Raw genomic sequence first — 21884 nt, forward strand, 5'->3', positions numbered from 1 at the left:
AGTTCCATCAACTGTACGATTTGTTTACACTAGTTGATCAAAGCGGAAACAACAATGTAGAGCTACACAGCACTAATCGCAATGCGTACGGTAATGCTAGTCCAAGTGGGACCTGCAACAGTAAGGTTCGTGCAATGCATGCGGTCTAAGCGCGCTATTTTCAGGAGTCATTGCTTTGGGAATCGCTGGATGTACAAGCATCCCAGCAAATGACTCATCTCGATCAATATTGTACAAAATACTGATCAATACGACTGAGAAACTGACCACTTCAGTAGAGCAACTACAAGGGGGCTAAGGAATGATAGATGCCTACTATGGACATGACAGGATGTGCAAAACAAAGCGGACGATAAACACTAATGTATAACCGCGAACACCACCTGGCGGCGCGGGCATGGTGCGTGAAATGCGTGTGCGGACGCGATGCGGCAACCGCCCGACACCCGGCGACGGCGCCACGCCCCTGCTCGGCCACTGGCGGCAGCCGCCAACGACGATCGATACGGCCGCGACGCGACCGCAACCGCGACCGCACGATTGGGTCACAGGCCGCGTCACACTGTCGCCGTATGGTGTCAAGTTGCATTAGGACGTAGTTGCGGACCGAAACCACAGTCCTTGTAGAGGATCGTGATCGTTACGCTTCCAATGTACCACTCTAGACCTGCTATTCGCTGTTCGGAAATGCAGTGAGCGGTAGAGCGAAGGGTGGCGAGGTCGTTGAGCATGGAGCGTGCGCTGGGCGGAGACGCAGACAGGGCAGGGCAGTGACGGCGAGTCGAAATCAACGGCCTCCGCTCGTCGCCTCTCAGCCAGCGGTCAGGGGAACACGTCGCGACAGCACGCGACGAGGGATCGCCGCAGATTTGAACCGAAATCGAGGTCGCCGCGTCTCGCACACAGAGACACCCTCGATCTTAACACACTAGCTCCTACAGTACCCGCATTCCATGAGGGACCCAAGGGAGACGGAGTGCTCCCGCTTATAGTTCTGCAGTCGAATTCGAGCCTTTAGGAAGATTTTGTTGGAGATCATTTTACATTTCCTCGTTAGAGACGGATAGGAGAGTTCCACTTAAGTAAAAATGGCCTATTTCTAAAAAAAGTAAACATAAATGGAGCTGGAAAATACTTAGGAGCTATAAAACAAATTTTATGCTTTTCTGCTTGCTGAGAACATTTCGAAAATATTTCAATAGTTTGGGGATGGACATACTTTGCTTTAAGACTCGATGTTGCGACATTTTGTCGCAATATCTGCGGAAAATACAGGAAAAATGATGAATGAGGGTGATCTATGGAATTACAAGTACGTAAATGCACAACTCTCAGTCATTTTCTCCTCCAACTTCGGGACATGACTGTGTTCGGATCAGCCGAACTAACGATGGCCATCGCTATCAATCGATATCAGACGCTTTCGTCTTCGCCACTCTCGCGCAATCCGCACGCGTCACTAAGCTCTCGTCACGCTGGGAAAAGTTGGCTAAGTGCCAAGTGGTGATCAACAAACGTTGTTTGCAAGGTGTTACGCATTCGTACTATGCTTAGTTCAATGGGAAAAAATCTGCGTATCCGAAACTGCGTGTGGGTCCCAACTATTTTAAGGATGAAAACGCGAAATGGGACCCATCTGGAGCACCACAAAGCGTTCTTAATTTCTTTTATCAATTACAAACCACATTTCCTCCACGGTAACGAGAAAAAACCGTCGACAACCGATTTGCCTTGCAGCACTTTTCGTCACAAAACAATTGCGCACCAAATGGGGTTAGTAGCGACCAGCTACGAGTGTTGTGTACATTAATCCACTTTTTTTTTGTTAAAATATTGATAATATTCATAAAATCAACGGTGTGATTTACGTCTCAGAATGAAAAAAATTCCAAAAAAAAAGTGTGGAAAGAAAAGATTGGACACGAAAGAAATAGTTGAAATCAGGAATTTGCGGATGCTCCGCCCAATTATGCAACCACTGCACGGTTATTAGAGTAGCGATTCGATTGTGAAGCGATCTTCTTCCTAGAACAACGGAAAAATAGTCAAAATCGAGTGGGATACCGTGAAAATTACGTGACTATGAGGCAGGGATCGAACATCAGCACTCTTGCGGATACCGTATTCCAGGGTAGATCAGGGTTGCGGTCATCATTAAGAGATACGAGAGCCTAGCAACTAGATTCGGAATATTCACCAGTTCTCCTTATTCTAATAGATGATGGGTCTTGATAAATATTGTTTCATGAATTTGAGAGGAAAATAAAACGCAAATACGTAAGCACAGAACTTCTACCTGACAGTAGCGGAGTCCCGTCACGAAAAAGTACTGTCACGAACATTCACGTTTCGTTTGCACCAGCCGTGTGGATAGGCAGCTGTCGTTAATGAACACTTCTATTTCCGGGGATTTTTTTTTCACAAAGTAAGTTCGAGGAGAGAAATTCTAATAATTCCAAGACCGCAAGACCCAATCCTCCCCAGAGCTCTGCGTTGCGCGAAAGACGCAGGTATCTAAACGCTGATAACAGAGCAGGCAACAATCATTCGTGCGTCTACGTGCAATTCACGTTCTTGTGTTTCATTTACGTCCACGCTGTTTTCGATCACCCTTATACTCCTTTTGTAAGTGAAAACAATAGGATGCAGGATCCGGCGACCAATCGCGTGCATTATCGATTTTTCGGGTGCGTACGTGCGTGACGTCGGCGGCAACGCCGGCGATCGTCGGTCATTTTCGTGTGTGGGCGTGGCCACGAGGCAAGACGCGCCACATTTTCCCGCATCGTAAATTGTTCGTGGAACAGGAGGGACTCGACCCGATCGATCCATTCGAAATTTTGACCACGAGGGCGGGGCTTCGGTTTGATCTTCAGGGGATCTGTGCGCGGGAGGTATGCGATTCTTTTCCAGAAATTTCTACTTTTTTTTAGCGGTGAATTTTATGCCTACTTTCGTTTTCTATTGGAAATTCAAATATAGGGCGGGAAATTTGGAAACTTACAGATAATTACTCAAATTTCAACATTTTTTCTCTGCTAGATAAATTTATATATTTTTATCGTACATGATTTAGATTCAGGTACTATAAAAGGGAAATAAATATAAAAATATAAATATAAACAAAATATAATAATTTATATAAATATAAGTATAAATAAAATATAATAATTTATATAAATATAAATATAAAAATATAAATACAAATAATACAAATATAAATCTTATGGAAAAGGCGATTTTGATGCGTGATTCGAATTTCTTCTTCAGAAGTGTTTTTTTTTTAATAATGAATTAGCTAAAGTCAACTTTTGACAAGTTTCACTATAGCCCAAATATTCTAAATTCATTTTTTTTGAGCACTGAAATCGTGATAATTTTAAGAGCACTAGAATCGTATTGATCGTAAGAGTTAATCGATTCGAACAATTGATCTGCCAGGTAACGATCGTGCTAGGCCCTTTTGTATGATAATTCAGCGTATCCATCCGATTTTTTACTAATCTTTACTTTTTTCATTTTTTCGTTTAACAAGTGGATAAAATTACGGTAGACTAATGTCCTGTTGATCTCCGATCAATATGATCAACTTATTGTACTTGGTCAAGTGCAAGTTTCGAGAAGAAGATGTAAAGTCGAATGGGACCCTCGGCACGAGTGTAGTTTTTGGGACGTAACTAGGAGTTTTGCGATCGATGACGATTGACCACCGTTGTGTTACTCCGATCTTAGTCAAAATGTTTGTGGGTTACTGTCACCAACTGTTAGCGATCCTATTTATCATGGATATCAATTTGTGTAGCGTCATGTTACGTGCGTTACGTTACGCAATGCGTTAGAACCTTTTTAAGCGACCACGGGTGCTAATGACGGTGATAGACGTGTTTACGGACACCATCGGTGATCAATTATGATCTCCACGGCTGTCCAACACCCATACGCTATCAATCAATAACTACGAGGTTGCTCCAACCCTACCATTATTCAAAATTGTTATCGCTGATTAATTCAGCTCTCAGTTAATATTTCATGTTCCAATATCCTCAGCCTGACACTTTTTGATCCGTCTCCTCGAGAAAAGAGGAAAAATTGGAAATTTCCCGAGATTTTTTCTTTGCAGCAACCAGGAGAACCAATTCAAATCAAATTGTTTGCTTCTCAAAGTATTGTTCCTGTGGTATCACCGCCACGTGGATAATATTCACAGAAGGATTTTTTTTAATTAAAAAAAGAAATTTATTTTCTATTTGTAAGCGTCTGGTACCTCTTTTGCATGGTCAAAATCAATGACGTCATAACTACTTAAGATAAGTGGGTTTGCGAGACAATTCGCTTAAAATTTATTGAATGCGTTGCCAATTTTTCCTATCGGTTTGTTTGACGCTTTTACGTTGGGTAAATGATATCGATTGAATTCCATGCGAAGATTTCAAGCCCGTTAGCAAGATTTATGACTTTTCCAGCGTAATTGGAGCTTTTATGGAAACCGATTCCGAGATTCCATGAAGGCTACAATTTTCGTGATGGCAATTATTCTGCGTTTTCGCTTTATTGGTGAATTACTATTTTACTGGGAAAATCAACTTGTTATATGAAAAACTGTGGTTCACCGCCATTTCAACTCATCCAGGTAGGTTAGAAAATCAATCGAATCGATCAAATATGATCAACCACAATTGATTCGAAACCTCGGAGAAGAAGAGCCGCTTGAGCAGGATAGGAGAACATTCAGGATATAGTGAAGAAAACTAGGAACATGGCTGTAAGCTTTTTTTTACCGTATTGGAGGAAATTTGACCTACACAGCTAGCTCATTCAATTATTTTATTACTATTTTTCATTGTGTTTTTTCTTTGATAGGAAACCAGAAGCAAAGAAGAAAACGCTAAGTAAGAATCCTGAACGTAGAAATGTAATAAATTGAAGAAAAACCCTATTTTTGAAAGACAATGTGAATCAGCCAAGGCTTGCGTAGAAAAAAAAGAGAAAAAAAGAATCCCCATCGACTAGTATGAAAAGAAAATTGACGCGGGCCTCAATGTGATAGCACCGCTATCCTCTTTCTTTGATCTACGCTTCAAAAACTCCATTTTTGGTAAGAAAAAGAGAAATGTACTGTCAAATTCACAGAACACTACTCTCAAAAAAATTGAACTGTTTACAGTTTTAACGAGGACCGTTGCACTACAGCGGCGACCACGCGAGTTCTATCCTCGATAGAGGAGGATACGCCATAGGGAAACCGCTGACCTCCAATATAGTCATATTTCCTCAGGAATCCGTTCAATGAAAAAAGGAGATATTTTTTTTTGTGTCCCGGAAACGAGCTGAAAAAAACCACTGCACATTTTTTGCACGTGAGCTAAGATGAATAGAAGCTTTACTTCAGCAAATCGAGAGCTCGAACTTGGCAGAGCACGGGCGTCACACGTGATTTCCACGTGAATTTTGAAATGTCCGTCAAAAAGGTCTTCTTCATAATTTATGCTCCATTCCTTTACGCTATTTTGACTTCGAAGCGTATTTCATAAGGTTCCAATCTTTACGCACATTTCATTCTTGATCTACTTATGTAATTTAGCTTACCGCGAAACTTTTGGCGAAAACTACGTATAAATAAATAGTAGATTTAATCTCATGGTAAATTTTTACACTGGCTAGAACTATCATTAACAATAATTGTAATTAGAGAACTAAAACTAGAGGATTCCAGTCTAAACCCTCAAGTTCTTCTTTTCCCTAATGGAAATCGAATGGTCGAAAATTCGATCGATTGGGGAGGCGATGCAGGATAAATTCAATGAAAAAACTTCCTAATCAAGGAGAAACTCTATATTTTTTTCTTGTCCAACGTCTAATGAGTGGTTCTCTTATCTAGGACATCCAACAAAAAGTTCAAACAAAAAAAAACATATAAAATGTCGAAGAACTATCAGAAGTTTTTTTCTGATCCACAGGATTCCAAAAAAAATGAGGTATTCCTTTGATTGTACGAACTATTCTTTACGGTTTACTTGTAATTTTTACCAAGAAAAAAGTTTTATGTAGTGAACAAGGATATCTTTTTATACTTTAAAAGATCCCAAAAATTAGGAAGCAGATGTTATGACAAAGTCGAAGTTCACAAAAAAAAAGAACTCTTCATTTTGAATCACCGAGTAACCAACATAAATATCTGTCGATCGGCTTAGGCACATTAAAAGCGTGCGCAGACATGGCGCGCGCACGCCCTCCTCTAAGAACTGACATCATAATGACTCTGTATCCAGAAGCAAAAGGAATGAAAAAAAAAAACACACACACACGCGTTGCACACCCCTTCAAGAGAAAAAAATGCAAATGACGGTGGTGGACAACTATCACAAAAAGCTTCGAAAAACAAATCATTCGAAAAATTAGAAAGGACTGGATTGTGTACATACACATAATGATAACGTCTGCGGCAGACATGGAGAGGAATTACATTAAAAAAAAAAACGGACAAGTGCAATAAAAATTTTCAAACAAATCATCACAGACATCCAGTTCGGGTACCCACAGAACAGAATAGGAATGAGAATGGTGCGGTGGTGACGTCGTCTGCGACTAACGGCACAGGATAACTCGTCCACGTGAAGGGCGTCGGAGACAGCGTGCACGCACAGCGTACGATATGCGCTAATAAGCGAATTTGCAGCAAACTCTTTAAAACAATGCAGAGAAAAAAAAAAGAAAAGAAATAAAAACGAAAGAAAAGCCTAACAATAACAATGTTGTTCGTCATGAGAGACGGAAACAGAATTGTGAGCGATGGACGTAGCTCCGATGAAGAGCATCCATTCCACAATCAGTCGGAAAAAGTGAGCATTTACCGCGGAAAATCTTCTTTACGAAAGCGAATAAAGCTTCTACGGGTACAGTACGACGAAAGCTACAGTACCCTACACACTATAGTACTGACTAATTAGAATGCCAGTAGGATCATCTACAGAATACTATTCGGTGAACGTATTGATCGTATTGACATGGAAAGATGAGACTGATAAATAGATGTGTCGTGAGAGGGAGTATAAACGAGAAGAGTACCGTAAGCACACTAAAGAATTGCACAAAATGTCGTATTACGGTATGCTAACACCGTACTGCTTCGCTTTTTCCTCGTTATACTCTTTGAATCTCCATTGTTGATATTTATTCGCTGCATCACAAGGTTCCATTTTTAATCGTGCACCGTCTCTGCTCATTTCCAGACATTTCTGCGAGACAGCGTGGAAAACTCGACCGGTCTGAAATGGAAATGGGGTTTTTGACCGGGTATCTGGCCAGGAACACACCATAATTCACCTCATGGTTATATCGCCATTCTTGATTCCCTTTCATACCATGACAAGGGAATACCATCACATCCTGTCCTGCGTAATCGACACAGGTCTCATCACGACGGATTTCTCCATCTTTTGACATCATCCAATACTAAAATAATATGTGCTTGGCTGAGGAATTATGATTGGGACCCTAACCACTTCCACTGGGCTTGAATCATCATCCATTCACGGATGTTTCCGCGAATCCTGCTAAAAAAACACCTCTGGATCATTCCTTAACATCGGAATTCGATTCACTCCACTGCACATGTTGTCTTAGAAATAATTTTAAAAAAATTAATTAGTTCTGCGCTACTCTAACAAGCAAAATACTCATCATGCTTACTTTAGTATCTGCTGGATTCATTCAAGGGCTCTGCGGCTGCGATTGAAGTTTTTTTTTTGGATACCACAGTATAAGTTAGTATCAATTCCTCAGGACACAGCATATGTCTTTATTCCGGATTTCTTTTATTTAGAATTATTTCTCAAGAAAAAAATAGTTGATAAGTAAAAATCAACATACAAGTCGCGATAAGTGCTCGTTTCCAAGTTACCACCACTACGAACGATGTTGAAAAACAAAAACAAAAAGGATTGTGAGAAAAAAAAGACTGAAAATGTAAGCTCACCGTAGCTCACCGCGTTTTTTTTTCTCGAAAATGTTAGCGATTCCAGTGAGGGCATCTTATCATGGATTCACAATAAACCAAACCTGATTTCCTCCTTGCATATGACATTCGTATAAGCCGAATTTCTTCTTTCCATGTGCCGCATAGTCCAAACATTGTCGATTTCCACCGCCAGCATTTCGAAGCTACACAGTTTATACGCTTTAATCGTAAAAGCAAAGCTTTCCATATATGGAAATCTTTGATCTCAGTGTATGAGATAGAGAGATCGGATCAGAACTTATGTTAAAGCATACATGGTAGCCGAAGCCTTACTGGGGTCTCGAGAAGAAAATAAGAAGTGAGCACGGCGACCATAACGAAACCCTTATAGGTTGGTGGTCTCGTGCGCACTTCTGCTGTAGTGCCTTTTTTCTACATTTTTTCTTCCATCTTTCTTTTTGCTCATTTTTCATACTGTTAGCAAATATATATTTCTAATCAGCATAAAATAATTAACTTTTATTTATATCCAAGAAAAATATTCTGTGGAAAAGTCATTGGAATCAACTCACTACGGGGATAGGATCTCTCTCCACCTCTCACCGTTGTCAAAGAGTTCCCTGATAAGCGTAGAAGCAAAAAAGAATGAAAAGAAAGAGTGTGAGAAGAGTAGAAGAACCATAGTATTGTTTGTGAACAAAAAAACAAAAAAAAAAGAAAGACCCTTATTACTTGAGGAATAGTTTCTCGAGTTATTAAGAGGAATCGCAGTTAGTTAAGCGTTAGTTGTAAGCGTATCAAACGTAAACGATCCATTCTGGAATTGGTTCGTTTATGTTGGATCAAGTGTGACGCAATTTTGCGGAAAAAAAGCTTCACCAGATCCTAGTTATTATCACGTTGAGAACTCGAACTGTATCACATCTTCCATGGTGTTTTCTCTTATTTCACCAGAGGTGAATATTAAAAAAAAAATGTAGTTTTTAAGAGTATAATGTGCAGCGGAGTGAACCGCAAGTACCGTAGTCATATATTTGACTGATCCACCTCATTCATTTTTAGTTTCCATGCATTTTTAGTGCAGGGATACTTTAAATCTCGCAAAAAATCATCAAAAGATGAAAGTTCTCAACAAAACCCAGAAAATTACCAGAGCAAGGGTTCTAAATTAACAAAATTCCCTAAGATTAACAAGGTTCCTAGACCACTTCTAAGAAACAACATGTGTTGCTGTGGCAGTTGTCCGGATAAATGTCACAAACACAAATGCAGAGATTTTTGCATCAGCGAAATAGATTTTTTTTTCTCGAATATGCAGTGAAAATGACACAATTAGATCTTCACCAAACCAAAATTAAAGACAATGAGACTCGCCAGATTTTTTCTGATATGGAAAATGCGAATTTCAAATGTTTAATTGTAAATTTCCCGAAATATCTGGATTTATCTCGGACAACTGTCAGAAACTAAACTATCAAGGCACTTGTGATTTTGGGGTACTTCAGAATGTAGCATCCAAGTTTAATTTAGGAATATTTCGAGGCAAAAATTATCGGTGAAAAAAATTGCAAACGAACATATGGGTAAGAACACTCCAGCTAATCTTAAAATCTAAAGGTCTGAAGAAAAATCGTAGCTGTTTTGCCATCTAGAAACCCTAGTCCTCTCTTAATTTGACGAAGGTTTCCAAAACTAGGCAATTCACTTTGAATTACATTGAAAAAGCTTGTTCGGAGGCTAAAAAATCATAGGGATTTTACAGTTTTGATCTGATCTGGAAAGAAATCATTTTGACTTCGCCAATTTCTTTTTCATTTCACCACGAATCTTCGTTTCTCTGATCAAACCTGATTTCCACCCTGATCGTGACATGGATACGGTGTGATCGGTTTTTCCGACGAATCTTCGGAATCGGTCGGACTATCCACACAATACGGTGCACCTTGATTTCGTAGCTGAAACGCCCCAGTGGATAGTGTGATTGCAGCCGAGCTGCGCTCACCTGGTTGCCGCCCTGGCCATGACACCCGTAGAGTCCCACCGGCTTCTCCTTTTCATGCCGACCCACCGCACAGTCCAGACAACGATCCGCATTAGAGCCCAGATTCCGCACCTCAACACATTCACATGCCGCTGACCGACCGCACACAGGTTCCAGTCATTTTGGTGCACGACTAACTCGTGCACGATCAAAACGACCAGCTCTTTTTCCATAGGTTTGCAAGTTAGCCAAGGTGCAGGGAACACAGAGTCACGACACAGTCACAACAACCGGGATCGGCAACGTTAAGAGAAGCTTTCGTCAGGAGAAAAAAGAGAAATTTTCTATGACGATTTCCTTTCCTCTAGTAGATAGTGTTGGGAGCATATTCCAGAAATATCACAGCGAAAACACAACCCGTACTAATCCAGAATTTAGAGGACTCAACACATCCAACGAGGCTACGCTTTACACCCATATAAATCGCGTGGCGTGAATTTCACTTTCCGTTTAGGTGCGAAAAGCTGTCCTGACGGACACTCTCACCAGTAATCCACTTCATGCGGTTTTATTTCGATACTAAGTGTGTAAAGAGTTGCTTTGTTGGGTAAACGGAGTCCTGTGATGCTCTTGACGCTCTGACTCCAGGATTTGTTGCGGGTTGTTTGGAGCTTTCGCTGCAATTTTTTCAAAATAGGCTCCAAACTCTACCTATAGTGAAAAGAATACAACATAAAAATTCCCCCGAACGCTGTTTTTTAAGCAAACAACGAAAAATTTGCTCGCTGTTGCCAGTGCATCTTAGCAAAAGCTAAATGTGAACAAAAATTAATGTGAGCACCAAACAAACAAAAACACGCTTGTTTCTTCTTTTGCATCATTTAGAACCTAAACCTAAAGTATTTCATTTGTTACTGGTCAAATCAAGAAAAAAAAAGGAAAAAAAGAATCCAAATTCGGAGATTCCCTATTTTTGTTCCAATATTGACTGATAATTAACTGGTACATTATTCAAATTTAGATCGGAAATTTTTTTGAGTGGATATTCTAAAAGATAAGCTATCTGGAAAATGTCCAAATTCGAAAATAAATTACATAAAATGTGACAGTGAATGTGCACCGTCAAGAGAAGAAAGTTGAGGGAAATTTCACTCAAGGTATACTTTTACCTTAATAATACCTTAAAACGTGACGATGACTCTGTTTTCTCCACAATATAGCTACGTTAAACAGGGATCGAAAACGTGAACTTAAATCGTGCACAAACTGACCTCCGACTGCATCTACGCTCACGTAAAAAAAATTTCAAACATCTCCTTTGAGTCTTTTCAAAAATAAAAGCAAAAACAAGGAAAAAAAAACAAGAATCAAGAATTTTGCAAACGCACTGATGCTATTTCAGGATGCGCTATAAGCTAGCGTATAAGGAAAAATCAAGTTGGATAACCGCAATAAACATGGATAATCATCCGTACGAGTTGTCCACATATAATTTATTTCTAATGAATTCAAAATTGGTAGACGCAGTCGGATGTGATCTATTCTAAAAATACGAAATCACAGCTCTAACAACACACATACACTGCTTTACTTAAGACAAAAATGTCTTTAAAATAGGGATTTCTAGGGACAAAATCTAAGCTGCCGGAATTAATGGGGTTTAATAAGGAAATTTATACCTATAGTGCATATTCTTTAAGTATAACTTTCCTAATTTTATGTGCATCCTTTCCTAACCCACAGTAATCCTATATTCTTAAAATAGCTTCTTAATTCCTCTTTAATAAAACTTTGAACGCAAGCATTTTAAGAATTTCTTTGAACTCGTAAAGAAGAACTATGCTCTTAAAAGCAATCCTCCAGATATTTCGAATTTTCCCATCTATCCACGAATAGAAAGAGATATGGATGTAGATTGTGAGTATAAGCGTGATCTCTCCGAAATTCTCGTAGTAATCCAAAAAAGAAAGTGTGAAACCGTATTGCATGATTCTTTCCCTTCAATAATGCAACTTAATTGGATGTTGCGGATTTTCCACTTTTACTAGCCGTAATAAGTTGCATCGTTGGGGAGATAGGATCACAGAAGGCTATTCCGTAAATTTTTCCTGGACTACTTGAGGATTACCTGGGCTACTGGATTAAGGGTGACCACGCTCATAGTCGCAATCTACACCATCATCCCTATTCATTCGTGGAGAAAAGCGGACGTCTTCAATATCGTGATAAACTGCTTCAACGCGCACGAATTGACGTAGCGTAGAAACTTCATAAAAATGATAGAGTTCGTAGAGTAGATTACGACGCCCATTTCTCCTGATCTTCCAGAAAAAAGGCGTGGGAACGGGATTTTTCTCACTACGAGGTACGTTAGAACACACAACTTGACACACGATCGGGTCCCCTCAGCAGCTTATTCACTAGCTTCACTTGAAAATGCTGCCAAAAAACCTAATTGATTTTCGACCGCTCGCTCTAGTGCGCGGCGCGTGCACAAGATTCGTTCACACGTAACTCGTAGGAACAAACGCTTTTCCCACGCCGCTTTTCAGGACCACTAGGGGGAATTGTGTGGCATCACGCTCGTGCTCGTAATCTACACTCTAAAGTCCATATTTTTCATCTGGTTTCGACACTAAGTTAACTTTGTGATACGGTGCCTTTGTAAACCGCTAAGACCTTCAAAATGATCATAACTCTAAAATCTCTAATAAACCCTTAGCTTCTTTAAGGTAAATAAATAAGAGCCTCTATCAGTACTCTAATGCAGCGACAGAAAAGCAGTAGAAGTATGTGAGCTGTGCGTGCTGTGCATTCGTGAAAAAACGAAAAACAACAGAAACAGGACCAAAAAATAGTGCTTGTGGAAGTGAGAGTAAGAGAATAAAAACGGAAGAAAAATGTAGAAGTAAAAGTAAGAATGAGTTGAAAGAGCACGAACAGAGCCAAAAAAAAGAGAAGTTTGGAACGTCTAGAAACACGAGTTTCCCAAAGAAAATACACATAGATAAAAATAACCCTATTAGTTTTATTTAGAAATTGCCGCTTTTCCGGAAATTTTTCAGAAAATTACATGAAATTTTCATTAATACTACAGGGTCATATCAAGTGCTAGTAATTTAAAAGGCCTTAAAGGGTTCCCTAATATAGAGAGTTTTAGAAAAGCTATAAATAGTCGGGAAAAAGTCGGTCACATCCCTGTTGCATGAATTAAACTTTCAATAAGTTGCTGAAAAGGTTTAGAATTTAATACCATGCAGAGTAAGGTTGTTAAAATTCCTTTTTTTTTCAAAATCTGGCATGGAATGCGACATCAAAAAAATAGAGTTAGGATTTTTTTGAATGGAAATTTCATATTCGCAAGTTAGAAGCAAAATTAAGCTTACGATTAGCCCCAATCTCCAAAAAGTGAAAGCCGTTGAAAATGTGTCTCATGCATAATTTTCACCTCACAAAAAACAAAGTAATAGGCTCTACTTGGGTAAGTAATTGGCTAATAGTAATTAGCTCTACTTTTCTCCTTTTAGAAACAGATTAGTAAGGCGTGTAAGGCGTTCAAGATAGAGTATAAATGGTTAGTGAAAAAAAAAATCAAAATTCGAGAAATTATTTACTAAAATGGACACGTGAGGGTGGATTTATTTCATCTAATCTCGTATTTCCTCAGCGTTTCTGCTGCACTCGGATGTTTTCTTTTTTCATAATTTGCGAGGTTTCCAAGCCCCAGTCTCCAAAAAGTTCCCAAAAAAATGGTTTTTTTGACTAGTTGTTTTACTAAAAAACGGATTGAAAAAAGAATTCAGCTCTCTTTCCCTGGCTAGCAGTGCTTACGCTGTCAGAGACGCAGAGGAAATTCCCCCCATTTTGGATCGAAAAGGAAAACAATGAGATTTATCCAAACCATGAGAATCAGGTTAAAAAGCAAGAAAGGAAGCTGTGCATGCGTTTAATGGTGACACGGTGATGCATATGAAACACAAATTCAAGCACATGAAGCAACATAAAAAGCGGTGGGACTTTCTCCAGCTGTTATAACTAATCGCAAAACTCTCGGCCCGACCCCTTCCACATAAACGTACAGGTGTGACGTCGGACAGCAACCAGATGCGCCGCCCATTCAGTGAAAATACGAAAAAAAAAACAATGAAACAACTACTTTACTTGGAGATAATTGGAACTGAAAAGCATGCATTACTAAGGGAAGCAGTGTGGGAAGGGAATGAAAGGAGAGCGGATAGAAAGGCGAAGAAGAGAAGAGGAAAATAATGTATGTGAGAGTGAAAGAGATATGGTGAAAGCATGAAACTGGTACATTGAGGCAAGAAATATAGAGCTTGTAAGGAATACTACTGCATGGTGATAAAAATATCATCGAAATAATTAAGGCAGCATCGGTTCACGTTGCTGAAATTCAAATTCGATCGGCTAAACATTTAAAAAATCTTCTTTCCGTAACTATAACATAGTGATAGGAATAATAAATGATAGGTAAAAAAAAATTAGTAAGTTGTTTACTACCTGTCCTGAATCCTCCGTACCTATCACTATATGTAAGTTTATTTTTTTCTAATTTTTTTCCTGAAAAAAGTCTAAGAAGAAGGAGTTCAAGACCTCCGTTAGCAGTTAGTGTCTTTTTTTTTCTTGCAGACTACGCATCTTTTTCGATCTGAGATGAATTTCCGCGGCTATCACTGTGTTTTCTTCTTATAGTTTGATCTAAGGAATAGTTATAATATTTTATATTATTTATTTATTTACCTATTACTTTATAGTATTTTATAATAAATTATAATAGTCAAGATCCACGGCAACAAAATAGTCTGTATTAAAAACACCAGTATTATTTTGGCATGTCATATGTTTAAAAAAGTGAAGAGGAATTTCCCGAATTTCTTGGAAATGTGTAATTTTGTCAAGGTTCGCTAGGATAGTTAATTAAAGGTATGACAACTCAAAATTCTTAACACCTTGAAGCACAATGTATGAAATAATGCGGAAGAAATGGAAAAAGACCAACACATGTACTTTTTGAGGAATTTTTCTCTTTAAATTGCTGAAGCAAAGTAAATTTCTTTCCTTCTTCTGGCATTTTCAACATTTATTCTTAACAAGCTCTTATTTCTGACCCACAGTACCGTTTGTGATCCCACTTTTACAAGCGAGAAAAGGAAGGAGAAGATGGGCGAGGTCGACAGAGCGCAAGACTTGAAAGATTGAATTTTTTTCTCTCATTTTCTTCCTTTTACCCCATCCAGTACGTTTGTCCAAGGCTTTCGCCAACCTCTTCCATCAAAAATTTCAACTTTTCACAACTGTGAGGGTCCTTCCTTTTCTACAGTGGAAAACGAAATAGTTTGTGGTAGCTTTCCGAGGGAAACGAAGGTAAGAAGGGAAAAATGTGAAAGTGAGGAAATAAGGAGAAACGAAGGCAAGTGACAAAAGATATGAAAATGGGGAAAGAAGAAGAAACGAAGACAGTGAAAGAAAGGTGTGAAAGTGGGGAAATAAGGATAGTAAAACAAGGGAAAACACGTATCGTAAGACGTACCTCTCCCTTAGCTATTGATTCTCCTGGGATAAAAAGTTCCGGGAAAATATTGTCCAAATACCATTTGAACGACTTACATCCAAGCCTTTCGCGAAGCTTTTTACGCTCAGAAATATCGCCAATTTCACCCTGAATATTGGAAAATAAAATATGAATATATCTAATATATATAAATAAATAAATAAATATAATATATCAATATATGTAAATATCGACAATTTAGAGAAACTATGAAGGTATTTTGGTTCTGTTTAAGCGTCTATAGCGTCTGTTTAAGATTTACGGGGGAAGTCGTTGCTGCTACGTTCAACGAAAAAGTAACTGGGCAATTTCTAATGAGAATAATGGTATTACTTCCAGAAAAATCGCTGGTAGTAAGAGGAAACTAAGGCTATGAAGTCTTCAAACTAATGGAGTCAATTAACATCACAAAACTACTAGGAACCGGTAAGGATCCCATAACAAAGATGCATTTAAAAAAACTTACTAATTGGTTATTTATTCTCTCATAATAGTATTTCTTATACTCGTCCAACCATACTTCGGCTAATCGAACAGAATTCCTCTTCAAGACGTTGACACCGGTTCTGAAATTTCGAAAACAATTTCTCATTTTTAATTACGTTTCATTACGTTTACGGTATTTTTTGTAGGAAAAATTAAAGTTAATTAAGTAAAACGTGACAAAAAATGAGATTTTAATTGAATACTATCAATTATTTGTACATGAAATATATAGTTATGTAAATACAAAGCAAATTTACCAGAAACAAAAACAGCAATTAAAATTCCAAAATGATATTTTTCTGCCACCTTTATTATTTTTCTATTTTCTCTATTTTCCGTATTTCTGACAATTTAATGTAGAATAATGAATTTAATCCCTTCATTTTAAAACAAATCACAATCCTATTATTTATTTGCATATTTTTTCGTTTATTTACATTACATGGGAGTGTCACTAATGAGAAGGAAAAAAAGAAAAATATAAAAACTTTTTTCGAGAAGTCGGAGTGAAACTCAAACAAATTAACAGAGAAAGGCCGTATACCGAAAGCAACGCAGGAAAAAGAGGGTCCTGCCTGTTTCCTCACAAGTTATCCTTAGTTATGGACCACCGATCGATCGACTAACAGCACAGAACTACATGCGTACAGTATTCAACGAGGGTTATTTTTTTAAACTGTTTTTTTCTGGAATAACAATCATTTTTCACAAAATATTTACCGTAAGTCCTTAAACCCGCTGTTTTTCTGTTTGCCGTTCACGGATCGAATAAAAAAAGTTCTTTTTTTTTTGTTAGCAACTCAACGTTTCATTAAAAATTTGTATAGTTAGAATATATTGTTTGAAATTTCAAAGATTCAAAGACATTTTAATATATAATGCTTATTACTACTAATTTTCATAGAGATAACGAATTCTCTCCAAATCAAAACAGTACTTTTAAAAATGCTGATACTTTTTTGAAAAAAAATTATTTGACGTAAACAACAACTAATTCCTTTTCTCTTTTTTAAAAATCAACTGGGATTCTAGATAGATTCATTATGTACGTCACATAAGAGAAGCCACCAATATTGTACGTTCCATAGAAATAAAAATGAAAAAATTCCTCAAAAATTACCTCCACTTATATGGCGATCGTTTGCGGAATATATGTCCTACGTGTGAACATGGTACAATCTCTAGCGTCCCTCCACACATCCAAATCTGAAAGAAATCAATAAATCTGTGCAACCAAACCGTCGGCGCCGAAAGTTCTCTATGGAACAGTCTAAATCCATATTTGATTGAAGCAGAATAGGAGGAGGAGTGCATGGGAAGGAGAGAAAGGGGGTATTTTTGAGGCAGATGCGTTGCGACACGCTTGTACATAGTCGGCGTCGACTATACATCGTAGAAAAAAATAAGATTTTTACCTTGAAAGATAGTTCCAGATTCTCTCCACCCCAAATATCAAAACCTGGATCGTAGGTGCCTAACTTTTCAAAATAGGCTCGATCGATAGAAAACAGTCCTCCGGCCATAGTGGGCGATCTATACAGCTAATTATAATAAGTAAAATGTCAAAAAAATGCAGAAAAAAAAGAAAAAGAAAATATTGAATAAAATTTCCCACCTGACAGGATCAATCGCTCGGGAGCGCAGTTTTCGATCACGTTCTGGGATGGAGTGCCAGTTGAACTGAAGACCCCAATCGAATCCACCGACATTAGTGAAGTAGGCCTAAAATAACAATAAATACATGCAGGAAAAGCTGTAAATATGGAACATACGTGAAAAGAAAAAAATACAAAGCAAAAAACATAAAAAGCAGAGAAAATCCTTCTATTTACCTTCGAATAATGATATTCGAACGTCTGATCATCAATGACGTCAATGACAGGACACACTACGGTGGTAGGATCACGTTTAATTCTATCCAGCAACGGTTCGATCCATCCTGGAAAACGAGGACACCTTCGCTGGGGACGAATCACGTTCGATGACGTCACCAACCTTCCATACATTCACAATGTGAATCCAAGTATGTCAACACTTTCCCCTTAGCCACCGCCGCACCACGTAACCTGGCCCGAATCAAACCTTCCCGCTTTTCCATTCGAAGGATTTTCACCTTTGGGAATTGAGCCATGTACGTGGCTAACGGTTCTGAAAAGAATTCTCATACGCTTATGGTGGATTACTGTAGTGGATTACGATAGCTGTTGCCGGAGAAAGCTAACCTTTAGTGTGTGCCATATCGGAAAAATCGTCAACAAGAATTATTTCATTGAGCAATTTGTCAGGTGTTCGCTCCAAGACCGAATGTACCGTACGTAAAAGCACGGACCATGCTTCGTTGTGAAAACATACAACGACTGAAGTATCCGGTAGATCGTCGTGATATTTCTCCGTCAGGCATCTTAAATGAATGGGAATAATTTCCACAGTCCTTAAGGACATTTATGAGCTTAGTCTCTCATTAATTTCCTTGGAAGTGTAGATAAATATCCTTGAAAATAACAAAAACTCTGCTCCACATATGATGTGAAAGATTATGGATTTATTGTCAAAAATTTTGGAAGAAAATATGAATAACTGAGGAACCCATAACATTAAGGTCTTAAGATTAAGATTTTGACCCTGAATTTAGTCAGGATTCGTCTAAGCGATAATGGTCATTTTTTCTCAAACTATAAAATAAAAAATAACGTTTAAGGGAAAGAAAGGTATAGAAGAGAAATTGAGATGAGAGGAAGAGAGAGAAAGAGAGAGAGAGAAAGAGAGAGAGAAAAAGAAAGAGAACAAGGAGCAGTTGATCCATCGAGATCGTTCCAGTACTTTCCACAGAAGGTCACCACAATACTATGCCAACCGCTTCAAATTTCGCTACTTCCCTAAATTTTAATCCCAGGAAGTATCCCACAAAACCCATGCCTACACTTCGAATTCCCGTTAACAATAAGATTAATCACGGAACCATGACTCACGTCAACGAGCATCTCCTATTTCTCGATAAAAGACCTGAAACGAGGATGTGACTCACTCTTTATCAAGGATTTCGGGCAGTGTTCGATGTATGGAAATTAAATCTGAAGCGTATTGATTGAATGCATTATTCTGGAAGCCAAGATCGTACAGTTTTTTCTGATCTGCCGTGAGCCCCTAGAAGAGGACTGTTGAATTGATTAGAAAAAAATATAAAAAAATAAAAGTTAAGAAGAGCCGATGACTAACACTTTTATCAATCTTCACTGCTTTGCCTTTTTCGCCCGGTTGGTTCGGATCACCAGACTTATAGATCGGATCAGAGGCATTTACAATAAATAACGGCTTTGGCAAATTTCGCACCTGAAAAGCATCGGGAAATCAATAAAATCAATACAAACCTATTGATTCGACTCGGCGAAGTCGACTCACCTTTTCTTCATGCTCTTCATCCTTTTCCTTCTTCTCAACAGATTTTTCTGGATGTGATTCCTTGTCAACAGCTATGTTGATGGGAGGGCCGAAACCTTCAACTAAAGGCACTCGTGGAATTCGCTTCGCAAATTCTTCTTGATTATTGAGGATCTAAATTGAGTACATCAGTCGAAATCCTTCAAATTTGATTTCCAGAGGATCTGGGGCAAGAAAAATTCGATTTTTAAAACTTCTTGGATCTTATGTGAACGATGATTTTATATAAATCGATCGATTGTAATTGCAGTTCATATGAAAAACTGAAGATATAAAAAATTGGAGGATTTTATGGACGCTATCATTTCTCTATCATGTCAAGTGCTGTGGTCAGTACTGCCCGCATGCGGGAATTTAACATCAGACCAAAAAAAATTTGTTAGTCTGACCAAAATTTAAAAATTTTGTCGATTAAAAAACCCTAGAAAACCCTAGTCGACGATAAAAATATCAGTTTTCAATGGAACTGTTAATTCCAACAAAATAATTCCAGCATGTTAGTCGTAGATCACTTTTCTTAGTCCAAAATTTTGAAAAAGCGAATTACAAGAAAAGCAGAGAAAAAACAGAAAAGACGAAATGATTAAGAGAGTTTACTATGTTTAGGATCAAAATGACCAATGAATGAAAAATATTGTCAGTTAATTTGAAAATTTAAAAATTGCCCTAATATAAGGTTTTTTGAAAAATATTTAAAAATACGGTAGAGATATGCTATCATAGGTAGAAGGTCAAAAAATTTGAAAAGTCACCTTCATGTTAAGTGATACATACATCTTTGCTTTTAGAAAATGAAGACTGACACAAACATTGATATTGATTCTTAAGTTCCCGAGTGATTTTAATGGAAAAACTTTGTGATTCAATGATCAATTGATTGATGATGAATATGATTCATTCGAATCAAGGATTTGTTTCTGAAATCCTCCAAAATTCTTCTTATTCCTCTACACAAAAGATTTAATTCAAGAATATCAAAACATTAATGTATAATACTTATATGATAGAAATACTTCTTAAAAGCTTGTAAAATCCAGAGTATTTAATCGATTTTGAGCATCAGACGAGCTTTCATAATTCTCCACCTACTAAAGTCGCACCTTTTTCCTATTTTCTAATTAAAATTCTTAATCCTTCTCTCTTTCTCAAATTCTTACATTCAGCATATTACGAGAGAAAAAAGAACACAATTTAGACTTTTATGGTCGGCCCCCAGCGCAAATTACTCTGATGAAACTATTTTTAGCACCAGAGCATAGCGCAGAATAATAATTCTCGCTCAATAGAAGATATTTTGTAATGAGGTCAGCAGATTAACTACTATACAGAAATGAAAAGAAAAAAAAAGGGAAAAAGAAGAAAAAAAACCACTTACGGCACTTTTTGTACGATCAGTAAGCGCAAAATAAAATAATGCACATATCCAAACAGTTGGTATTAGTATAATTAGTTTGAATATAAGTGATCTTTTTCGGGCAGGTAATAGCATCACGTTACGGGAAGAAGGAGGCAGAAGAATGGAAGACGTCCGTCGAATACGATAACAGAGAATAGAAATAGCTACAGTAAATACACGAATATGATATTATTTCCTATCGTTGGAGTAGACTATCCGTTCGATTCCAGAAGTGAGTCCTCTTGAATCTCGCCTCACGTCACCACACCGCCTGCTGCCGGCCGTTGCTGAAAGAAGGCGTGAAGGAGTGACGAGAGCCTACGGTACGTAAACAAATTGTAATAATGACATAAAATTCACTTTAAAAGAAAAAAGCGAACAACGAAACGATGATACGCGTCGAACGAAAAGTGGAACCGTGGAGGCACGGATGAAATTATTTCGTTGGTAAACTGTAAGGATCATAAATAAAAGATGTCATAAAGAGAATTACCACTAAAGGATTCCAAAATTTAAGAAAGAACACCTTGACGTGTGCAAATAGATAAAATTGTTATACAACTCAAAAAAAAAATGTAGTAGATATGCCAAATGTTGTGGTGGCGCACTGATAAGGGGAAATTCCTGGAAAAAAAAGTAGCCGATAAAGACAGAGTAAATAAAAGAGAGGGAGAGATTTGGGTATAGGACACTTATTTCAGGACACTTTCAGATTCCCTGGATGGCCGCCATGGATGGTCGACAGTAACAGCCGAGCTATTTTGTTTCCAATCGATAATAAATCAAGACTATTCAATCTAAATTGCACTAAATGGATCAGAAAAAAGGGATCAGTGAAATTCGTCGCAAACAGAACGAAAAGGATAAATTTTCTGGCATTAATCAATCCGCTTGGGAATCGCCCCTCGTTCACTTCAATTCAGAATCGTTTGAGGTTTACGAACGCTTAACTAGCATGTACAATGACTGCGAATTTATAGACCCCAGAAGGATGAAAGGCTTCGTTGGCACTAGAGCGGAATCGAACCACCGATCGATCATGCTGCAGCCATAGTGG

General features: G+C 38.1%; 1 protein-coding gene across 5 annotated transcripts; it reads right to left on the reverse strand.

Annotated features, from left to right (window-relative positions):
* Positions 1-7100: 7100 nt before the first annotated feature.
* On the reverse strand, positions 7101-20920 carry RB195_012388 (uncharacterized protein; the record flags this gene model as incomplete). 5 transcript variants are annotated; one of them, XM_064194214.1, is made up of 17 exons in its annotated part: positions 7101-7265; positions 7324-7452; positions 8059-8160; positions 9805-9912; positions 9960-10070; positions 15487-15615; positions 15974-16073; positions 17114-17199; positions 17409-17526; positions 17609-17715; positions 17826-17932; positions 17989-18141; positions 18216-18394; positions 19019-19137; positions 19210-19323; positions 19393-19545; positions 20807-20920. In XM_064194214.1, 17 exons carry the CDS (start codon positions 20918-20920, stop codon positions 7101-7103), a joined length of 2094 nt encoding a protein of 697 aa, XP_064051797.1. The 5 variants fall into 5 exon arrangements, with proteins under 5 accessions (XP_064051797.1, XP_064051794.1, XP_064051796.1 ...); XM_064194210.1 differs by lacking the exon at positions 9960-10070; XM_064194213.1 differs by lacking the exon at positions 8059-8160.
* Positions 20921-21884: the final 964 nt, after the last annotated feature.

The sequence above is a fragment of the Necator americanus genome, chromosome III (genome assembly GCF_031761385.1).
Source record: "Necator americanus strain Aroian chromosome III, whole genome shotgun sequence".
Classification (NCBI taxonomy): Eukaryota; Metazoa; Nematoda; class Chromadorea; order Rhabditida; family Ancylostomatidae; genus Necator; species Necator americanus.